This window comes from Lathyrus oleraceus, chromosome 1, assembly GCF_024323335.1.
Source record: "Lathyrus oleraceus cultivar Zhongwan6 chromosome 1, CAAS_Psat_ZW6_1.0, whole genome shotgun sequence".
In the NCBI taxonomy this organism is placed as follows: Eukaryota; Viridiplantae; Streptophyta; class Magnoliopsida; order Fabales; family Fabaceae; genus Lathyrus; species Lathyrus oleraceus.
This window is the reverse complement of record NC_066579.1, coordinates 252,089,800-252,106,731: the sequence shown is the minus strand read 5'-3', so window position 1 is coordinate 252,106,731 and position 16,932 is coordinate 252,089,800. Positions and strand designations below refer to the sequence as shown.

The following is a 16,932-nucleotide window of genomic DNA, read 5'->3' as shown; positions in this document are numbered from 1 at the left end:
CTCTGGACTGCAGAGGAAGTTGGGCTCGAAGTTGAACGGAGTAAGCTGGGTTCTTCCAGTATACCTGGCTATTTGTTTGAGGGTAGTAGCTTTGTTATGGACTACATTATGGAGAAGGAGACTGTCATTTTTATCATACAAGCACTTTGGAAGAGCCTGAACTAACCCAAATTATCGAGCGACAAGGTTAGGTTTATAGGTTATCAAAGTAACCTGAACCTTCGAAGGGTTGAGTCAAAGGTTTTGAATCTTGGGAGTCAAAAAGGCTTCCCAAATCAGCAAGATTTTGTCTCCTGTTTCTTGGATGGAGACGGGAAGGTCCTAGTAAACCATTTTGGACCGTGCTTTCTGAAGGCAAATGGGGCCATGCTCAAAGTGAAAACATGGCGCTTGACAAACATCATTACGTAGCCCATGAAAGTCAGTTGAAGGGATTGTGCTTCATCATATAGAGTTAGCTGAGCTAGCCTCGTGCATTCGACCCTTCTGTTCTTGATCTCCTCAGCATCTTCGTCGACAAGGCCTTTGTTCGGCAGACTGGCCTCAAAAGTGGCATTGAGCCACTTCATAGCTCAAGGATTCATAACGACTTGCCAAGATCATCTCACTTAGACAGATATCATGCCTAGCGTGTAGTTGGTTCGCTAAAGTGAGATATTTCTTGGCAACTTGCAGGGATTTCAAACAAAAAATAGAGTGGGACAACCACAAGGCCAAAAAGGATATATGCTCCACTTAAGAGACGGCGTCAGTGTCTTTATCATGATAATGAGCAATGTGTGTCGAATATGCTGCTCTGGTGGTCGAAAAGGCGATGGTGTCCATATCGTCAATTTCGGGATCATAAGTGTGTCCAGTAGGCTTTAGCCTTGTGATAGCGGCCAGGTCGAAAAGGGTTGGCGTGGCCATACCACAAGGAAGGTTGAAAGTGTAGTGTGTATTGTCCCATAAGTACAAGGAAGAAATCAACATAGAAGTGATGTACTCTAAATTCAGCTTCGACAGCATAATCAGGTCATAAATTCCTATGTCTTTCCAAGCCTGAGCCTTAGCTTTCTCTACTATATTTAACCAGTCTAGATAAAAAGTAGGATCTTTAAAGGTGGGAGTAACACAGAAATCTCTGAAACCATTATTCACATATCTTAGATCTATAATATCACCAGCCTTAGGGTTTTCAGTGGAGGTGATTTTAATTCTAGGGTCTCTTGCTTTCCCTATGGGTTTACATTTGTGAAAAGAAGGAAAAAATTCTCCAAGCATACTAGGATCAGCATCTAAATCAGCTAAGGGTCCAGGTAATGCATAGTTCTTTCCAAAAACAGAGACAAGAATGAGTACCTAAGAAGCGTAAATACTGCGTTGTTCTTCTGTTTGGGGCTCTGGTAAGCAAAGGGTAATAAGGATCACCATGCAGTTGAGACTTCAGAAAGATCTCTTAAAACGGTTGAAAACGTTTTTCGACCAAAGATTCAAAATTAAAATAAGGGAGGGAACTTCGCCCTTTTCGGAAACCGTTGAGAGTACACGTGGACCATAATGGATAGTTGCATACATGAAAGGTGCCATGTGTCTTGACGTGATTAAAGAACCATTAAAAGAGGTTATCTCGATGCACTATAAATATAGGATCTTAGTGTTAGAAAAGATGTGTCAAAGTATGTACAAAAAACTGTAAATTTATGAAGTACTTGTGTGAAGAAGAATCGTGAATCACAGAATGCACGTTTGTTTACACCATTATTAGTTACTTCAAAGCAATACAAATTTATCTTTAAGTTTTTCTTCTAGAAATACACCTCTGAAATTCTGGTATCAAATATGAGATATCGAAGATAATGTCACGACACTAATATCTGAGTTACACTAATAGAAGAAAGATATAGAATGGTAATGCAAATGACACAAGCAATTGTTAACCCAGTTCGGTGCAACTCACCTACGTCTGGGGGCTCCCAAGCCAGGAAGGAAATTCACTAAAATAGAATTAGTTCAAAGACTCTCCGTACACTTCAACAAGTTACAGTGTTTCTCACCTAATCTCTACCCGTGTAATTTCTACCTAAGAACTCTTAGATATGAGAACCCACTCACTTCCCTACAATCACACCTGTGATCTTAAACAACAATCCCTTGAGAAAAGAAAACACTTTTCAATAACACACTCTTGATTTTACTTCACAATTTCAGTGAAGAAGACACACACTTAATCTTGCTTCACAGCTTTGATCACGTAGACACACACTTGATCTTGCTTCACAACTTTGATCAAGTAGACACACACTCTTGCTTAACAGCTTTAGAGTGACAAATTACAACCACAAATCAGTCCAATTCAATCATCAAAAGATGACTTGAATGGCTTACAAGTCTCACGACTAAACAGACACAAACCCTAGCTCTCTCTCTATATTTCGCTCAGTATTGGTTGTGTTGTAAAAGAGGTTTTCTAAGTCCCTTTTTATAGAAGCTTTCATTTGGGCTTGGACATCTTGAAAGCCCTAAATCTATTTTCCATTTAAATCTTTTCATAACAGCTGGGTAGATTTCCTTAGAAAATAAGTAAATCAGGTTGTAATCCATGATTGAATGCGCCTGCAAATCAGATCTTCAATCATACATAGATTGCCATTAATTGTGCAATCACAAAACACCAGACATTCAAACTGAATGTTCTGTGTACAGGATGTCATGACATCGGGTCTGACATCCTGGAACAATCCTGCATAATTCCATAATTCCTTTTATAATTTCTATGAGGTACAAAAACATCAGAGTCATGACATCGTGTATGACATCCTAAAACAATCCTGCATAATTATGTTTTTCCATTTCAACTCCAGCAGGAACACATTATCAGAAGCCATGGCATTGTATATGACATTTTGAAACAACCCTGCATGATTATGTTCTTGAACTCCAGCAGGTACATAGGATATCTTATGTTAAGACATCACACATAACATCTTGTGAACTCTCTTTGTTTTACCAAAATTGCTGCCAACACTTAGAACCAACAAACTCCCCCTTTGGCAAATTTTGGCTAAAACCTATATCTGTCCTTTTTGTTCACAAGAAAACTATCAGCAGTTAAACAATAGTTTAAACAGCAGCGGAAGCAAACACAATGACTAGATATAGCTACTAGTAATACACACATGCATAAGGGTACTTCTCCTCCCCTTAAATTTGTGCAACAGAAACAGAATTACTAGTTATGTATGCAGCTAGTAAGACACACAAATGCACAAGGATACTCCTTCTCCCCCTAAATTCGTGCACACATTAAACAACTCCCATGAAAATAACAGCTATTGTAACCACAACACCTGTAACATCCAGAATGTCATTCTGACATCTGCTTCAACAGCAACCCTTGTGCACCACATCAGACATCCCCTTTGACATCTGTAAACAGAACAACATTCTGTTTTAACACCTGTGCACTTCCTTCCATAATAGCTGTCCTTCAGCTACATACATCTCACAACTCCACAACTGCTTCAACATCAACACTTCTCCCCCTTTTTAGTCAAAATTGACCAAAGGTGGCCAATTAGAGAAAATAAATGTCAATTAGCCTAGCAGAGAATGTCAGATCAGATGTTATAACATTAAACATGTTAAAACATAATAGTTAGGCAGTACAAACCATCATCATGCACAGTTGTGATAGCTGAGATAATGAACAAATCCAAGGAACTCATCAAGAGCTCAAAATATTACAAAACAGACATCAATGAGGACTGCCACAAATTACACATTTTCCAAAAAACAAAAAAACTTCAGCATCCAAACAACAACACCAAAACAACTTCCAAAATATCAGTCACAACAGCCACACCAAGAACACAGCACACCTCACACAATCTTCAACTTCAGTTTTCCACACCAAGAGGGAACCATCAATCAGAGGAAGAAGTATCACCTTCACCTTCAGAGCTTTCAGAGTTGCCACTGGATTGAGCTTTTGACCTCTCTCTTGAGGTATTGGCATCTGAATCTTCACCAGCCTTCTCCATTTCTTCCTGTTCTAGGCTCCTAATAAGAACTTCCAAAGCTTCTTTTCTTTCCTTGGCTACCCTTATACCATTATCCAATTCCTTGCAGGTATCTTTTAGTTGATCAATTAAGCTCCCTTGAGATGCAGGCTCCCTTCTGGCAGATGTCATGACAACATCATTTACATGACTTCCCTCAAATAGCTTATAATGAATGGATAGTGTGGGCTTTCTTCTGCTTGGAATGTCATTTGTATTGAGTATGCCTGGTTGTTGACTAAAGATAATACCACAAATAATGGATGGGAAGGCAATGGGCAACTTCACAGCATTTGTAGAGGCATGTCTGATAATTTGGTCAAAGATAAACTTTCCAAAATCATAGTTAATCTTGGTTCCAATTGCATGAATGATTCTTCCAAGACCAATGGAGATGGTAGAGATATGATTAGTAGGCACCCAATTGGCTGAACCAATCTTGTGTAAGATGGCATATTTGACAGTGAGCTTGTCAGTTGATAGGTGATTCCTACTAGGCCATTCCTTAACTTGGCCAGCTGTAATAATCCTACAGACCTCATTGTCTGTAGTATCTAGATCCACTCCTCCATCAGTTCCTCTTCCTAGGAACTTGTTGATAATGCTTGGTGAGAATTTCACACATTTTCCCCTTACAAACACCTTGCAGAACTCCCTGCTGCTATTTTCATAAATATCCTCAGGGATATTACCAATGAACTCTCTTACTAACCCCTCATAACATTGGGGTAGAGCAACCACAGTCTTCATTAGTCCAGCATTTTTTATCAAATCAATTACTTCCTTTACCTCTACAGCCTCTTTTCCAAGCTCTCTTTCAACAGCTACCCTCCTCTGAATGACAAATTTCCATTTTGCAGCACCATCTTCTAAATGAAAGGAGATATTGTCTAGGTGCACAACAACAGCTTTGCCAGGAGACTTCTTAACAGCCTGCCTTTTTGTAGGGGAGATGTCTGGGACATTGTCTTTGACATCCTCATCAGAGTCAGAACTGTCTCTTTCTTTCCTTTTCCTAACCTCAACTTTATTCCAATATTTTGAGGGTCCTACACCAGCAGGCTTTTTCACTCTTCTTGCTGTTCTCATTTTAGCCACACTTTTCCCTTTTCTAGTCCTTAGTTTCTCAGCTACACTAGGTTTTACAAGATGGACCAAAGAATCATCCTCTTCTTTAGAGCTTTCTTCCTCTAGGTCAATAATATTCTCCTGAGACATATTTGCTGGTTTCTTGCTAGGTAGGGTTTTACCTAGAGAACATATCCCCTCAGCAGCCACTTCCTTTTCTGATCTAGATGAGTCATCATCTTTCTCAGCTTGGGGTTCCTCCTCAGATGAGGGGTCCCTTCTGGACAGAGCGGTAGAAACTCCCTTGACTTCATGCCCTTCACTTAGAATCCTAGTAACTAGGTTCCTAATGGCACGATCAGCATAATGCATGTCATTTGGAAGAGGAGATTTATCAGGGATATTACCTTGCTTATTTCCAACCATGGAAGAGGGACCTGGGGTGTCACCTGGTATCACACAAAGAGGAGTAACGTCCAACACTTCTTCATCTAGAAACTCCATGGAGGGAGTCTTTGCATGGTGAGAGGGTTTTGAACCAGATGATGATGGATGTTGAGACATGTTGTAGAACTTTTGAGAGAAATTTCTTTGACCTAGCTGAGTTTCTCTGAGAAGTTAAATGGAGATGGAAATTGTTGTGTTTAGGTAGCGTGTGCTAATGGCATAGATACTATTTTCAATGCTAGGGAATGATTTATCATTAATGTGGCTCTTTCTTTTAAGAGGGTAGACACTATTTTTATTTCCTTTACTTTTCCACTTTAATTGCCATAATTTCACAAGAGTCCAAATCCCTAATTTCCCTCTTTCATATTCAAATTGAATATCACCCAAATTCCTTGCAACCTTGTCAGCTAGTTCCATTTCATGCTTTAGACCTATGAATTTGTCTTCCACGAATTTTCTAATGGAGTGATGATAGCAAAAACTGTACGTGGTCCACATGTGCTGAATAAGATTTTTGGACCTAGTTGCAGCATTCAAGTTGTCATAATACAATGTCATGATATCGTGTGTGACATTGTATGCAATCATCAGTAGTTTCATCCAACCCAGTTAAGACCAACTGCTTCCATATTCTATATATTCATTATGAACACCATTTTCACCTTTCACATGTGTAGGAGCAGGTGTCATCCCAATCTTCTCCACATTGTTCTTGGAATTTTTGCTTTGAGATAAACACATAGTCCCTTGTGGCCTAGTTCCAACAATGCTCTCTCCAGTTCCATACTGCCTATGACTGGTCACATGTCCACCTATTTGATCTAACCTCTCAGTTGTTTGAGCCATCATAACCTTTTCTCCTATATGAGTGAGGTTAAGTCTGAGCTTCTGGTGTGACATCCTTGTTTGACATTTCCCACAGCCTTGTCATTCATCACTCTTGAGGGTTCTTCTAGCATTTATACTCATCTTCATCCCTTCCTCTTTGACATAGGAACACTTTAAGGAATAATCCATTTGAGAGGTCCACATGTAGCAGTTGTATTTGGTCCTGATTCCTTCCATAATCACTTCACTATCTTTGTTAAAAATTAGACATTCAGTTTTGGTGATGTTAACATTCAGACCTTGATCACATAGTTGACTGATGCTTATTAGATTTGCAGTCAAGCCCTTAACAAGTAGAACCTTGTCAATTTTAGGAACTCCAAGACAATCAAGCTTACCTGTTCCCTTGATTTCACCTTTTACTCCATCTCCAAAGGTTACATGGCTTATGGTATGATGATGCAGGTCAGTTAGCAGGTCTTGGTTTCCAGTCATGTGTCTGGAACATCCACTATCAAAATACAACTCTTCTTTGGCTGAGACTCTGAGGGGAATGTGAGCTATTAGACTTGTAACATTAGTCTTAGGAACCCATTGCTTCTTGATGATAGGCTTGTGCTGTTTGGGTATGGGTTGATAGTGATTCTGATGATGAACAGGCCTAGGATAACCATACAGTTTATAGAAGAAAGGCTTCAGATGACCAAATTTCCCACAGTAATGGCATGTCCATCTTTGGCGTTTCCCCTTCTGCTGTTTTCTCCTCTGGTGTTGTGACATATGATGTGACATCATAGGTTTACTTTTATTATGGATGCACTTAGGTTTGGCTTGAGGTTTGGCACCAGTGTAACTGCTCTCAGGCTTTGATTCATTATACCCAATGCCAATTTGTATCCTATTATTTGTCCAGTTTGGAGAATCTTGTCTAAGGAGTCAGATCCATTGCTTAACATCCTTACATACTTGGTCATCTCTTCTAGTTTAGAATTTAGGAACATGGCTTCAGTTTTCAACTTAGAGATGGTTTTCACATGGTCTGCCTTGTCACTTTCCAGCTGTGCTATCTTCTGACTTTCAGCTTGTGGATTTTCAACTAGCTTGGCATTCAGAACCACTGCTTCTGTTTGTAATTTGGAGATGGTTTCCAAGTATTCTACCTTCTCGTTCTCAAGTTGAGTTATTTCCTTCTTCTGGTTTTCAACCTGTTTGCACAGCTCTACACTTTTATGACACAACTTTCTGTAGGTAGAGGCCAATTCTTCAAAGGTTACTTCATCATCACTTGAGTCTTCATCAGATCCCCATCTTCCTGTCAAAGCAGTCACAAGATTTGCAGCCTCCTCTATTTCACTCTCATCAGACCAAGTGGCAGCAAGACTCATCTTCTGCTTCTTGAGGTTGGTTCCACATTCAGTCCTGATGTGTCCATACCCATCACATTCATAGCACTGTACCTCTTTTCCTTCTTTGAGCTTCTCATCTGATCTTGCTCTTCTTCCAACAGTGTTGGATTTACTGATGTCAGATGAGATGTTCTTGACATTTGCCTTAGATCTTACATCCATCTTTTTTAACAGTTTATTGAACTGTCTTCCCAGCATTGCTACTTCATTGACCAAATCTTCATCAACCTCCTGACTCTTTTCCTCTTCCGTGTTTGACATAAAGGCCATGCTCTTGGTTTTCTTTTCAAAACCATCATTTAATCCCATCTCAAAGGTTTGGAGGGAACCAATTAGCTCATCAACCCTCATGTTGGAAATGTCTTGAGACTCTTCTATGGCAGTCACCTTCATTACAAATCTCTTAGGGAGTGACCTGAGTATTTTTCTTACCAGTTTTTCATCTGTCATCTTCTCTCCCAGAGCTCTTGAGGCATTAAAAATTTCAAGGATACTCATGTGAAATTCATGAATGTTTTCATCTTCTTTCATCCTTAAGTTTTCAAACTTGGAGATGAGCAGCTGAAGTCTATACATCTTTACCCTAGAGGTGCCTTCATGAGTGGTCTTAAGAATGTCCCAAGCATCTTTGGCCACTTCACAGTTATTTACCAAACTGAAGGTATTCTTGTCTACCACATTAAATATTGCATTCAATGCTTTGAAATTTACAAGGGCTAGATCATCCTCCTCCTGGACCATTATTCTTCAGGCTTCTTCTCAGTAGTGGCTTCTCCTTCTTTAAGAATTACAGGATGCACCCAGCCTGTTAACACAGCTTTCCAAGCCTTGTTAGAAAGGCTACCATTCGAGGTTTCCAATAGTCATAGTTAGAACCATCCAAAATTGGTGGCCTGTGAACAAATCCTCCATCTCTCTCCTCTGTACTAGAAAGTATTGTCCCTAGATCTCACCCAGAACCAGAGCAGGATGCCTGCTCTGATACCAATTGAAATTCTGGTATCAGATATGAGATGTCGAAGATAATGTCACGACACTAATATCTGAGTTACACTAACAGAAGAAAGATATAGAATGGTAATGCAAATGACACAAGCAATTGTTAACCCAGTTCGGTGCAACTCAACTACGTCTGGGGGATACCAAGCCAAGAAGGAAATTAACTAAAATAGAATTAGTTCAAAGACTCTCCGTACACTTCAACAAGTTATAGTCTTTCTCACCTAATCTCTACATGTGCAATTTCTACCTAAGCACTCTTAGATATGAGAACCCACTCACTCCCCTACAATCGCACCTGTGATCTTAGGAAAATATTCTCCAAGCTTACTAGGATCAGCATCTAAATCAGCTAAGGGTCCAGGTAATGCATAATTCTTTCCAAAAACAGAGACAAGAATGAGTACCTAAGAAGCGTAAATCATGCGTTGTTCTTCTGTTTGGGGCTCTGGTATATATTGTCGGTTGCCAACCGCGAGTGGAGCAGCCAACATGGAGAACAAAGGAAGCTTTGAGATTTTCTTCAGAGCTTTTGTCTTGGTGGAGGTGGCTTTGATGGATACATATGTTCTCTTAAGAGCTTTGCTTGAGGTTTCCATTGTTAGAGATTGAAAGAAATCTGAGTTTAGTTAAAGAATGTTTGAAGAAAGAAAAGCTAGAGTATTTGGAAATTCAGAAGGTGTAAAAATGTGAAATGGGTAAGTTTATGGGTTTTATAGGCGTGCTTAGAAGAGAGAGCATTTCAAATCAATATTAATGGTTGACAAGTTAGTGGGACACGTGTCTTCCTTGGGCAGTGTGATGGAGATGTCAATTAATGCTTCAGCCCATGATTTCCTAAAGTTTAGGAAACGTGATGAGTGAAAAGATTCGGTTGTGGGCTGAAAGGACATGGTTAGGAAAAAGATAATGATGACTCTGACGTCACCAGACAAATTGGAGAAACTAAAAACTTTTGCTAACATTGGGACACTTGGCACAATGTCAGAGTTATTAAGGCGTCGTAACAAGGTCTCAAAATATGTATTTTTCTCACAAGTGTCGAAAATAACATTTTTGGGGGCAATTTGTTAGCTCATATTTTCGACGCCCATTAAGAATTACCAAAAAAGGAAATCATATGTATAGCCATTTTTCGACCAGGAGGTGATATTCGACCAGCTAGGGGTGATTCGATTGGACAAGGGTAATAAGGATCACCATGCAGTTGAGACTTCAGAAAGATCTCTTAAAACGGTTGAAAACGGTTTTCGATCAAAGATTCAAAGTTAAAATAAGGGAGGGAACTTCGCCCTTATCGGAAACCGTTGAGAGTACACGTGGACCATAATGGATAGTTGCATACATGAAAGGTGCCATGTGTCTTGACGTGATTGAAGAACCATTAAAAGAGGTTATCTCGATGCACTATAAATATAGGGACTTAGTGTTAGAAAAGGTGTGTCAAAGTATGTACACAATACTGTAAATTTATGAAGTACTTGTGTGAAGAAGAATCGTGAATCACAGAATGCACGTTTGTTTACACCATTTTTAGTTAGTTCAAAGCAATACAAATTTATCTTTAATTTTTTCTTCCAGATATACACCTCTGAAATTCTGGTATCAAATATGAGATATCGAAGATAATGTCACGACACTAATATCTGAGTTACACTAACAGAAGAAAGATATAGAATGGTAATGCAAATGACACAAGCAATTGTTAACCCAGTTCGGTGCAACTCACCTACGTCTGGGGTCTGACATCCTGGAACAATCCTGCATAATTCCATAATTCCTTTTATAATTTCCAGCAGGTACAAAAACATCAGATGTCATGACATCGTGTATGACATCCTGATACAATCCTGCATAATTATGTTTTTCCATTTCAACTCCAGCAGGAACACATTATCAGAAGCCATGGCATTGTATATGACATTCTGAGACAATCCCGCATGATTATGTTCTTGAACTCCAGTAGGTACATAGGATATCTTATGGTAAGACATCACACATAACATCTTGTGAACTTTCTTTGTTTAACCAAAATTGCTGCCAACACTTAGAACCAACAACCTCTTTACTTCTTCATTCCAAACGCTCTTCTTTTACTTCTTCATTTACAGTCTTAAGATTTCCTTGTTTTCAACATTTACTTTTGCCAATTGTTTATTTCTAGAAGTCATTTACAATTTCTCTCATTCATATCAGCCTTTTTATTAGTTTTCAAACTCTAATTTTAATCTTACTATTGGAGTGTTCGTTATTACCAAAACTCATTTTCAAAACAATTAGCACATGTCCTAGGATCAATCTGATCGATCCTGCAAGTAACCAAATTTAGAAATTTGGAAGATCAATAGTTATTTACCAATTTTCAAGGTAATCACTTGTACTTTCTAGAACAACCATCTACCATATTCACTGAAGAGTTACCAAGAGCAGGTAACAAATTAGCCTTGACGTTTGGTGCGCGGTCCTCAAAGGACACCATCCCACTTTTCACCAACTTCTGGACTTCAACTTAAATGGATAACAATTGTCGATATCATGGTAAGGTGCCTCTTGGTGATAAGGACAATGTTGGAGGATTCTTCGGCTGGATCAAATTCTTGACGACAAGAGAACGATACAGTTTGGCATAAGTCATAAGAAGAGGATCAAATGTTACCTTCTTCCTTTCAAAATTGTAATGCTTATTGCTGTTGTAATTATGATTGTTGCGAGTATGTTGCAGTTGCTATTGCTGTTGAACTGGTGTTGATTGAAATTGTTGGTGAATACTAGAATGATAGAGGTTACTTGATGTTGCTGCTGAAATCTAGAATTATCTGAGCGGCAGGCTCTCTCCACCTCTGCGCATACTCTTTAAACGTCTCCTTAAACTTCAGAGACATGAACCGTAACTGATCACGATCGAAAGCCATATCTATGTTGTACTTGTTAGAACAAAATTTGATGATAACAAACAATGAAACAAATTGCTACCCTAATAATTTTTTCTAAGTGTGTAGGCTTCTAAGGTAATATTAATATGAGGAAACTAATATATGGCATCAGACGCAGTGCAGAAAAGCTAATCGAGAACGAAGAAATAAGATCTGAATCTGAACAAGAACACTTCTAAGAAGCAATCACATACAAAATTTGACGTTGTAGTTCAACTCTGATATTTGAAAAACTATTCAAGAGAATCTATTTCAAGACAATTCAAGATAACTTCTGAAGACTATTCAAGAGAATCTATCTGAAGACTATTTAAGATAGCATCCAAAGACTATTCAATAGAATCTATCTGAAGACTATTTAAAACAATCTATCTGAAGACTATTCAAGATAACATCTGAAGACTATTCAAAAGAATCTATCTAAAGACTATCCAAGAGAACCACTGAAGGCTGAAAGTTTCTTCTCAAAGACTCTGACTCCCCTCACTCTGATTCACGCTCAACACTTTATCTGATATCACCTGATCAGAAGACTTAATCAAGAAGCATTCTAAGTTTGGGACAATTATCTTTAAGGAAACCATGGATTATGTTCTAAGACTTCTATGGAAAGGACAAGAAAATTAATAACATTAATTCCCATAGTTGGCAAGAAATCTTCCTTGATTTCCCTCCAACGGTATCATCTCAAAGCAATATATAAAGGCCTCATTGCATCATACTGAAGACACTATTGAACAATATCTTTGATCTACAATACTCAACATATTTTCATTGTAATGTTCAGTAATCACACAAGAGTTGTTGCTCATATGGTGTGGTCATTGTTTTATTGTTCTTAATTTTGTTTACATTGCTTATCTAGAATTACTAAAACAAACACCTGTATTTCTCTAAAATTATTGATCTTCCTCAAGTGACTTGTTTAAGTCTGTAGGCTTGAGAGGGATAAGAGATTGTTAAACTCTTATACGTTTTTGTAATCTATTGAGATTAGTGGATTAAGTCCTTATTGAAGGCAAAATCACCTTGGCCGGGTGGACTGGAGTAGCTTTGATTTTCAAGCGAACCAGGATAAACTTCTTGTGTTGTTAGCATTTAATTTCATGTGTGTAGTGTTGCTAAAGTTTTGTGATTCTGGGAAAACAATTCAAACCCCCCTTTCTTGTTTTTCTCTACCTTCAATTGGTATTAGAGCTTAGGATCTGTTATTGGTTTTTTAATCAAACACTTAACAGTGTAGGGAGATCCAATGTGAGAAAAACATCATGGCTAACACAAATGAAAGAGATAGCTACAACTCTAAACCTCCTGTTTTTGATGGAGAAAAATTTGACTACTGGAAAGATAGAATTGAAAGCTTCTTCCTAGGCTATAACGTTAATATATGGGTTACTGTCACAAATGGTTACGAACCACCCATTTCTGCTACTGGTATATGTATTCCAAGAAGCAGAATGAGTGATTATCAGAAGCGGGATTTCAAGAATCACCATAAAGCAAGAACCATTCTGTTGAACGCGATTTCCTACAATGTGTACGAGATAATCACCAACAAGGGAACAACCAAAGAAACCTTTGATTCTTTGAAGATGGCTCACAAAGGAAATAATCAAGTTAAAAAGACTAAGGCTCTAGCCTCTATCTAGAAGTATGAAGCCTTCAGAATGTAAGATGATGAAGTTATTGAAGTGATGTTCTCAAGGTTCCAAACCTTAGTTGCAAGACTCAAGGTTCTGGATAAAGGATACACTACAACAGATCATGTCAAGAAGATAATCAAAAGTCTTCCCAAGAAATGGAGACCTATGGTCACTGCCTTGAAGTTATCCAAGGATCTAAGCAACATAAAATTTGAAGAACTTATCAGCTCCCTCAGAAGTCATGAAATAGAGCTAGAGGAAGATGAACCTCATAAGAAAAGAAAATATGTTGCTCTAAAGTCTAGATCAGAAAGAAGAAAGCCAGAAAGGAACAAAGCCTTTCAAGCTGAAGAAGATCAAGACGATGACTCTGAGAATGAAGATTTTGATGATGAAGAGGAATTATTTCTTCTTTATAGAAGAATCAAATAGCTATAGAGAAAAAGAAATAACAACTTCATAAGGCCCAAACAGAAGGGAGATAGTCGAAATTCAACCTCTAGAGGCAGACCCAACAAGGAAGTGACCTGTTACGAATGCAAAGAACCTGGACACTACAGAAATGAATGTCCAAAGCTAAAGAGGGACAACTCCAGAAAGGAATGTTTCAAGAAGAACCCTTTCAAAGAAAAGAAGAAGGGACTTATGGTAACATGGGGCGACTCTGAATCTGAAGCTTTAGAATATGATTTTGAAGAGGAGAAGCGAATGTTGCATTCATGGCCACCACCTCTAAAAGTTCATATGAAAGAGAGTCTGACTATGAAGAGGTATTCTATCACTTTTCTTGTTCTGATCGGGGAGCCTGTTTGTCATAATCTCTCAGCCTGTATCAAAAGCTTCGAAAAAAATAGATAACATACCTCTGGTACTCCTGTGTTGAAGTTCATTCTTCCCCAGTTGAGTTAGGGTGCTTATTTGCTTAATGAAATCGCCAACTCTCGGTTTGGTTCGAGTATTTCAGCTTTGTTCTGATCTACCCGTTTCCCCTGCAGACTTTCCTGGTTCCCCAACCGAGTCCTTCCATTGATTTATTTTCATGGAAGTTCCTCTCGTATCTCCAATAGTTTTTAAGTCGTAGTCTGGCCTACACATAGCCTTCTATCCCCTAGAGTCTTTGTCTCCCTAGTGGGCTTTCCATATGGAACACATTATGCTCCTGTGGACTTTCAGCCTCTTCCGGATTCTTTTCCCTTTGTGGAAATATATTCCCCATAAACATTATTTTAACATTCATATCATATGCATCATGAGGTCTATTAGGGACCAAAATTTGTTTTTATATGTTGTTATTTAAGTCCATTCTACTGAGTTGATACGAAGATTTTAACCTTCACCAGAAGAATGTCCTTAAATAGGGACACCTGTAAGACCCTAACTTTGACCCTAAGATCCCTCATGCTATTTCATCATTTGCATTGGCTTTGGGATAACACCTTGGCATCCTCCTTACCCCTCATTCATTGGGTTTTCCTTAGGAGAGATCACCAATCATATTTGATTGTATCATACTTTATTTTTCATTATTTACTAACCAAAATGCCAAAAATATGTCTATCTATAACTTTGTTTCTTTTGTAGGTAGTGTCTGCATCCACCAATGCCTCATCAAGCTCATATATAGGGTTTGAGAGCCTTAATGCAAGGATATCAATCAAGAGATGGTTCACAATGGTTCTAGACATCATATATGGATCCCCATGTACTTCATTTATCATTTTGATCAAGAAAGCATCAAGAGTTTGAAGCTTGTTTGCCTTGGAAGCCCTAATTCATCTAGGTATCTTATGTTACTTCCTCAGCAAGTTTCTTCATCAATTGATCAAATATTTCAAGGTATACTTCATATTACATCATCTTATGCATATATGATCCTCCATGAGTCCAAAATATTAAGAGAACTTCAAGGTTGCAAGTTGGTTCATGGTGGTTGACTAGAGAAAGTCAACTGGTCAAAATTGGGGTTCCCTAGACCCTATCTCTTACACTTTTTGTCATATGAAAAATATTCTAGATAAACGTTACTCCTAATGACATTCCAAACAACTTTCATGTTGATGTCAAGAGCTAGTTTTTCTTGGAAAGTTAATTTTTATGGTGAAAGATTATAGGTCATTTTTTTCTATGCCCAAGTTAGGAGGTCAATTTCCAAGGACCTTAACTTGCTCAAGTTTTATAAAATTAAGGCCATCCAAGTTTCATGATCAATTTCAAGATTTAATCTCCAAATTTTATTGTTATAGAAACTTTAAATTCAACTTGCAAGGGCATGTGCCAAGAGGAAACATTATAGGTCATTTTGGGCCATTACCATTGAACAAGCAATTTTTCTCAACTTCTAAAATGCATAACTCCTTCATGCGAAATCCAAATGAGGTCAAGTGTGTGACAAAATTTAAGAGGTTTGAAAGAGATACAACTTTGATGAAGGAACTATTTCCGTTTGAAGCCCATAGCAAAAGTTATTCAAGGTGGAAGAAGTGAACATTTGAATTGGTAATTAGAAAATTTTCAATTATGTTTGATTTTCCAAACTTCCACCTCAAAATTCATCATGATCCAAGCTTCAAATGGAAAAGAGTTCAACATGAAAGTTGTTCCCCTTGATCTAGCCTTTCCAGAAAGTCCAGAAAAACTTCATTTAGCCAAGGTTTGAATGAGTTGAGCATGGTTTTTCTTCAAGGTTCCATTTGGATGAATCTCATAACCACTTCTCAATTCCAAATGCATGGCTTCATGTCACACTTTCAGCATCACTCATGATCATCTTTGTACCTTTTGACATCACTTCATGGGCCTATCATATGCCCATGCTAGCATGCACATGGGAATTGCTATTTTTGGAATTTGAATGGAAGTGTGAGGAAATCAATTGCCAAGCTTATAAATACATTGTCTTATGCTTAGAATTATAGAGACCTTGCCCAAGCTTTGCTCTTGCAACCTTCCCTTCACCATTAGAGGATAAACTTGAAGGTTTTCAATTGAAAATTTTGTTTCAATTTCACTTCATTTTTGAAGTTGAAACTCCAAGGATCCAAGCCCTTCTTTGATCTAATTCACTTCCTGCAAGCTTCTGAATTCAAGCCAAGGCCAATTGGAAGCAAGATCAAGCAAGATTCAAGCTACTCGAAGGTGATTTTTCATAAACTTTCTCTCTTTGATTCTCTCTCAATTCTTCAGCATTCTCTTTGAGTTTTGGTTGGATGCAGTCCTACCAATATAGGCAACAAGATTGAGTTGCTTTGAGGTCAAATCGAAGCAGCTCAGATCATGAACCTCAAATTTTAAATCCATGTATCTTCCAATATACTTGGAATTGGAAGAAATGGAGGTCAGATTCGTGCTCCTGAACATTTTTCCTTCAAAAACATGTACTCACTTTTCATTTCCATTTGATTCATGGCGAAATAGTTTGGTGAGGTCCACCAGAGAAGAAAACCAACGATAGGTCTCCGACGGTGTGGTGGCCTCGCCCATACCATATGATCATAGTTCCACGTTTTAATCAGGACCCTTGCTTTTGTATACCATGCATGTACACGCGTTGACTGAAGTGTTGGAT

The 16,932-nt window shown here is 38.3% G+C and overlaps 1 protein-coding gene across 1 annotated transcript in view; it reads right to left on the bottom strand.

Moving 5' to 3' along the window:
* Positions 1-735: 735 nt before the first annotated feature.
* Positions 736-16,932, bottom strand: part of LOC127101982 (uncharacterized) — a 73,032-nt gene continuing 56,835 nt past the window's right edge. Inside the window, exon 5 of the mRNA XM_051039407.1 lies at positions 736-1,311. Coding sequence (XP_050895364.1) covers positions 736-1,311 — 576 coding nt within the window. The remainder of the gene's footprint in view (positions 1,312-16,932) is intronic.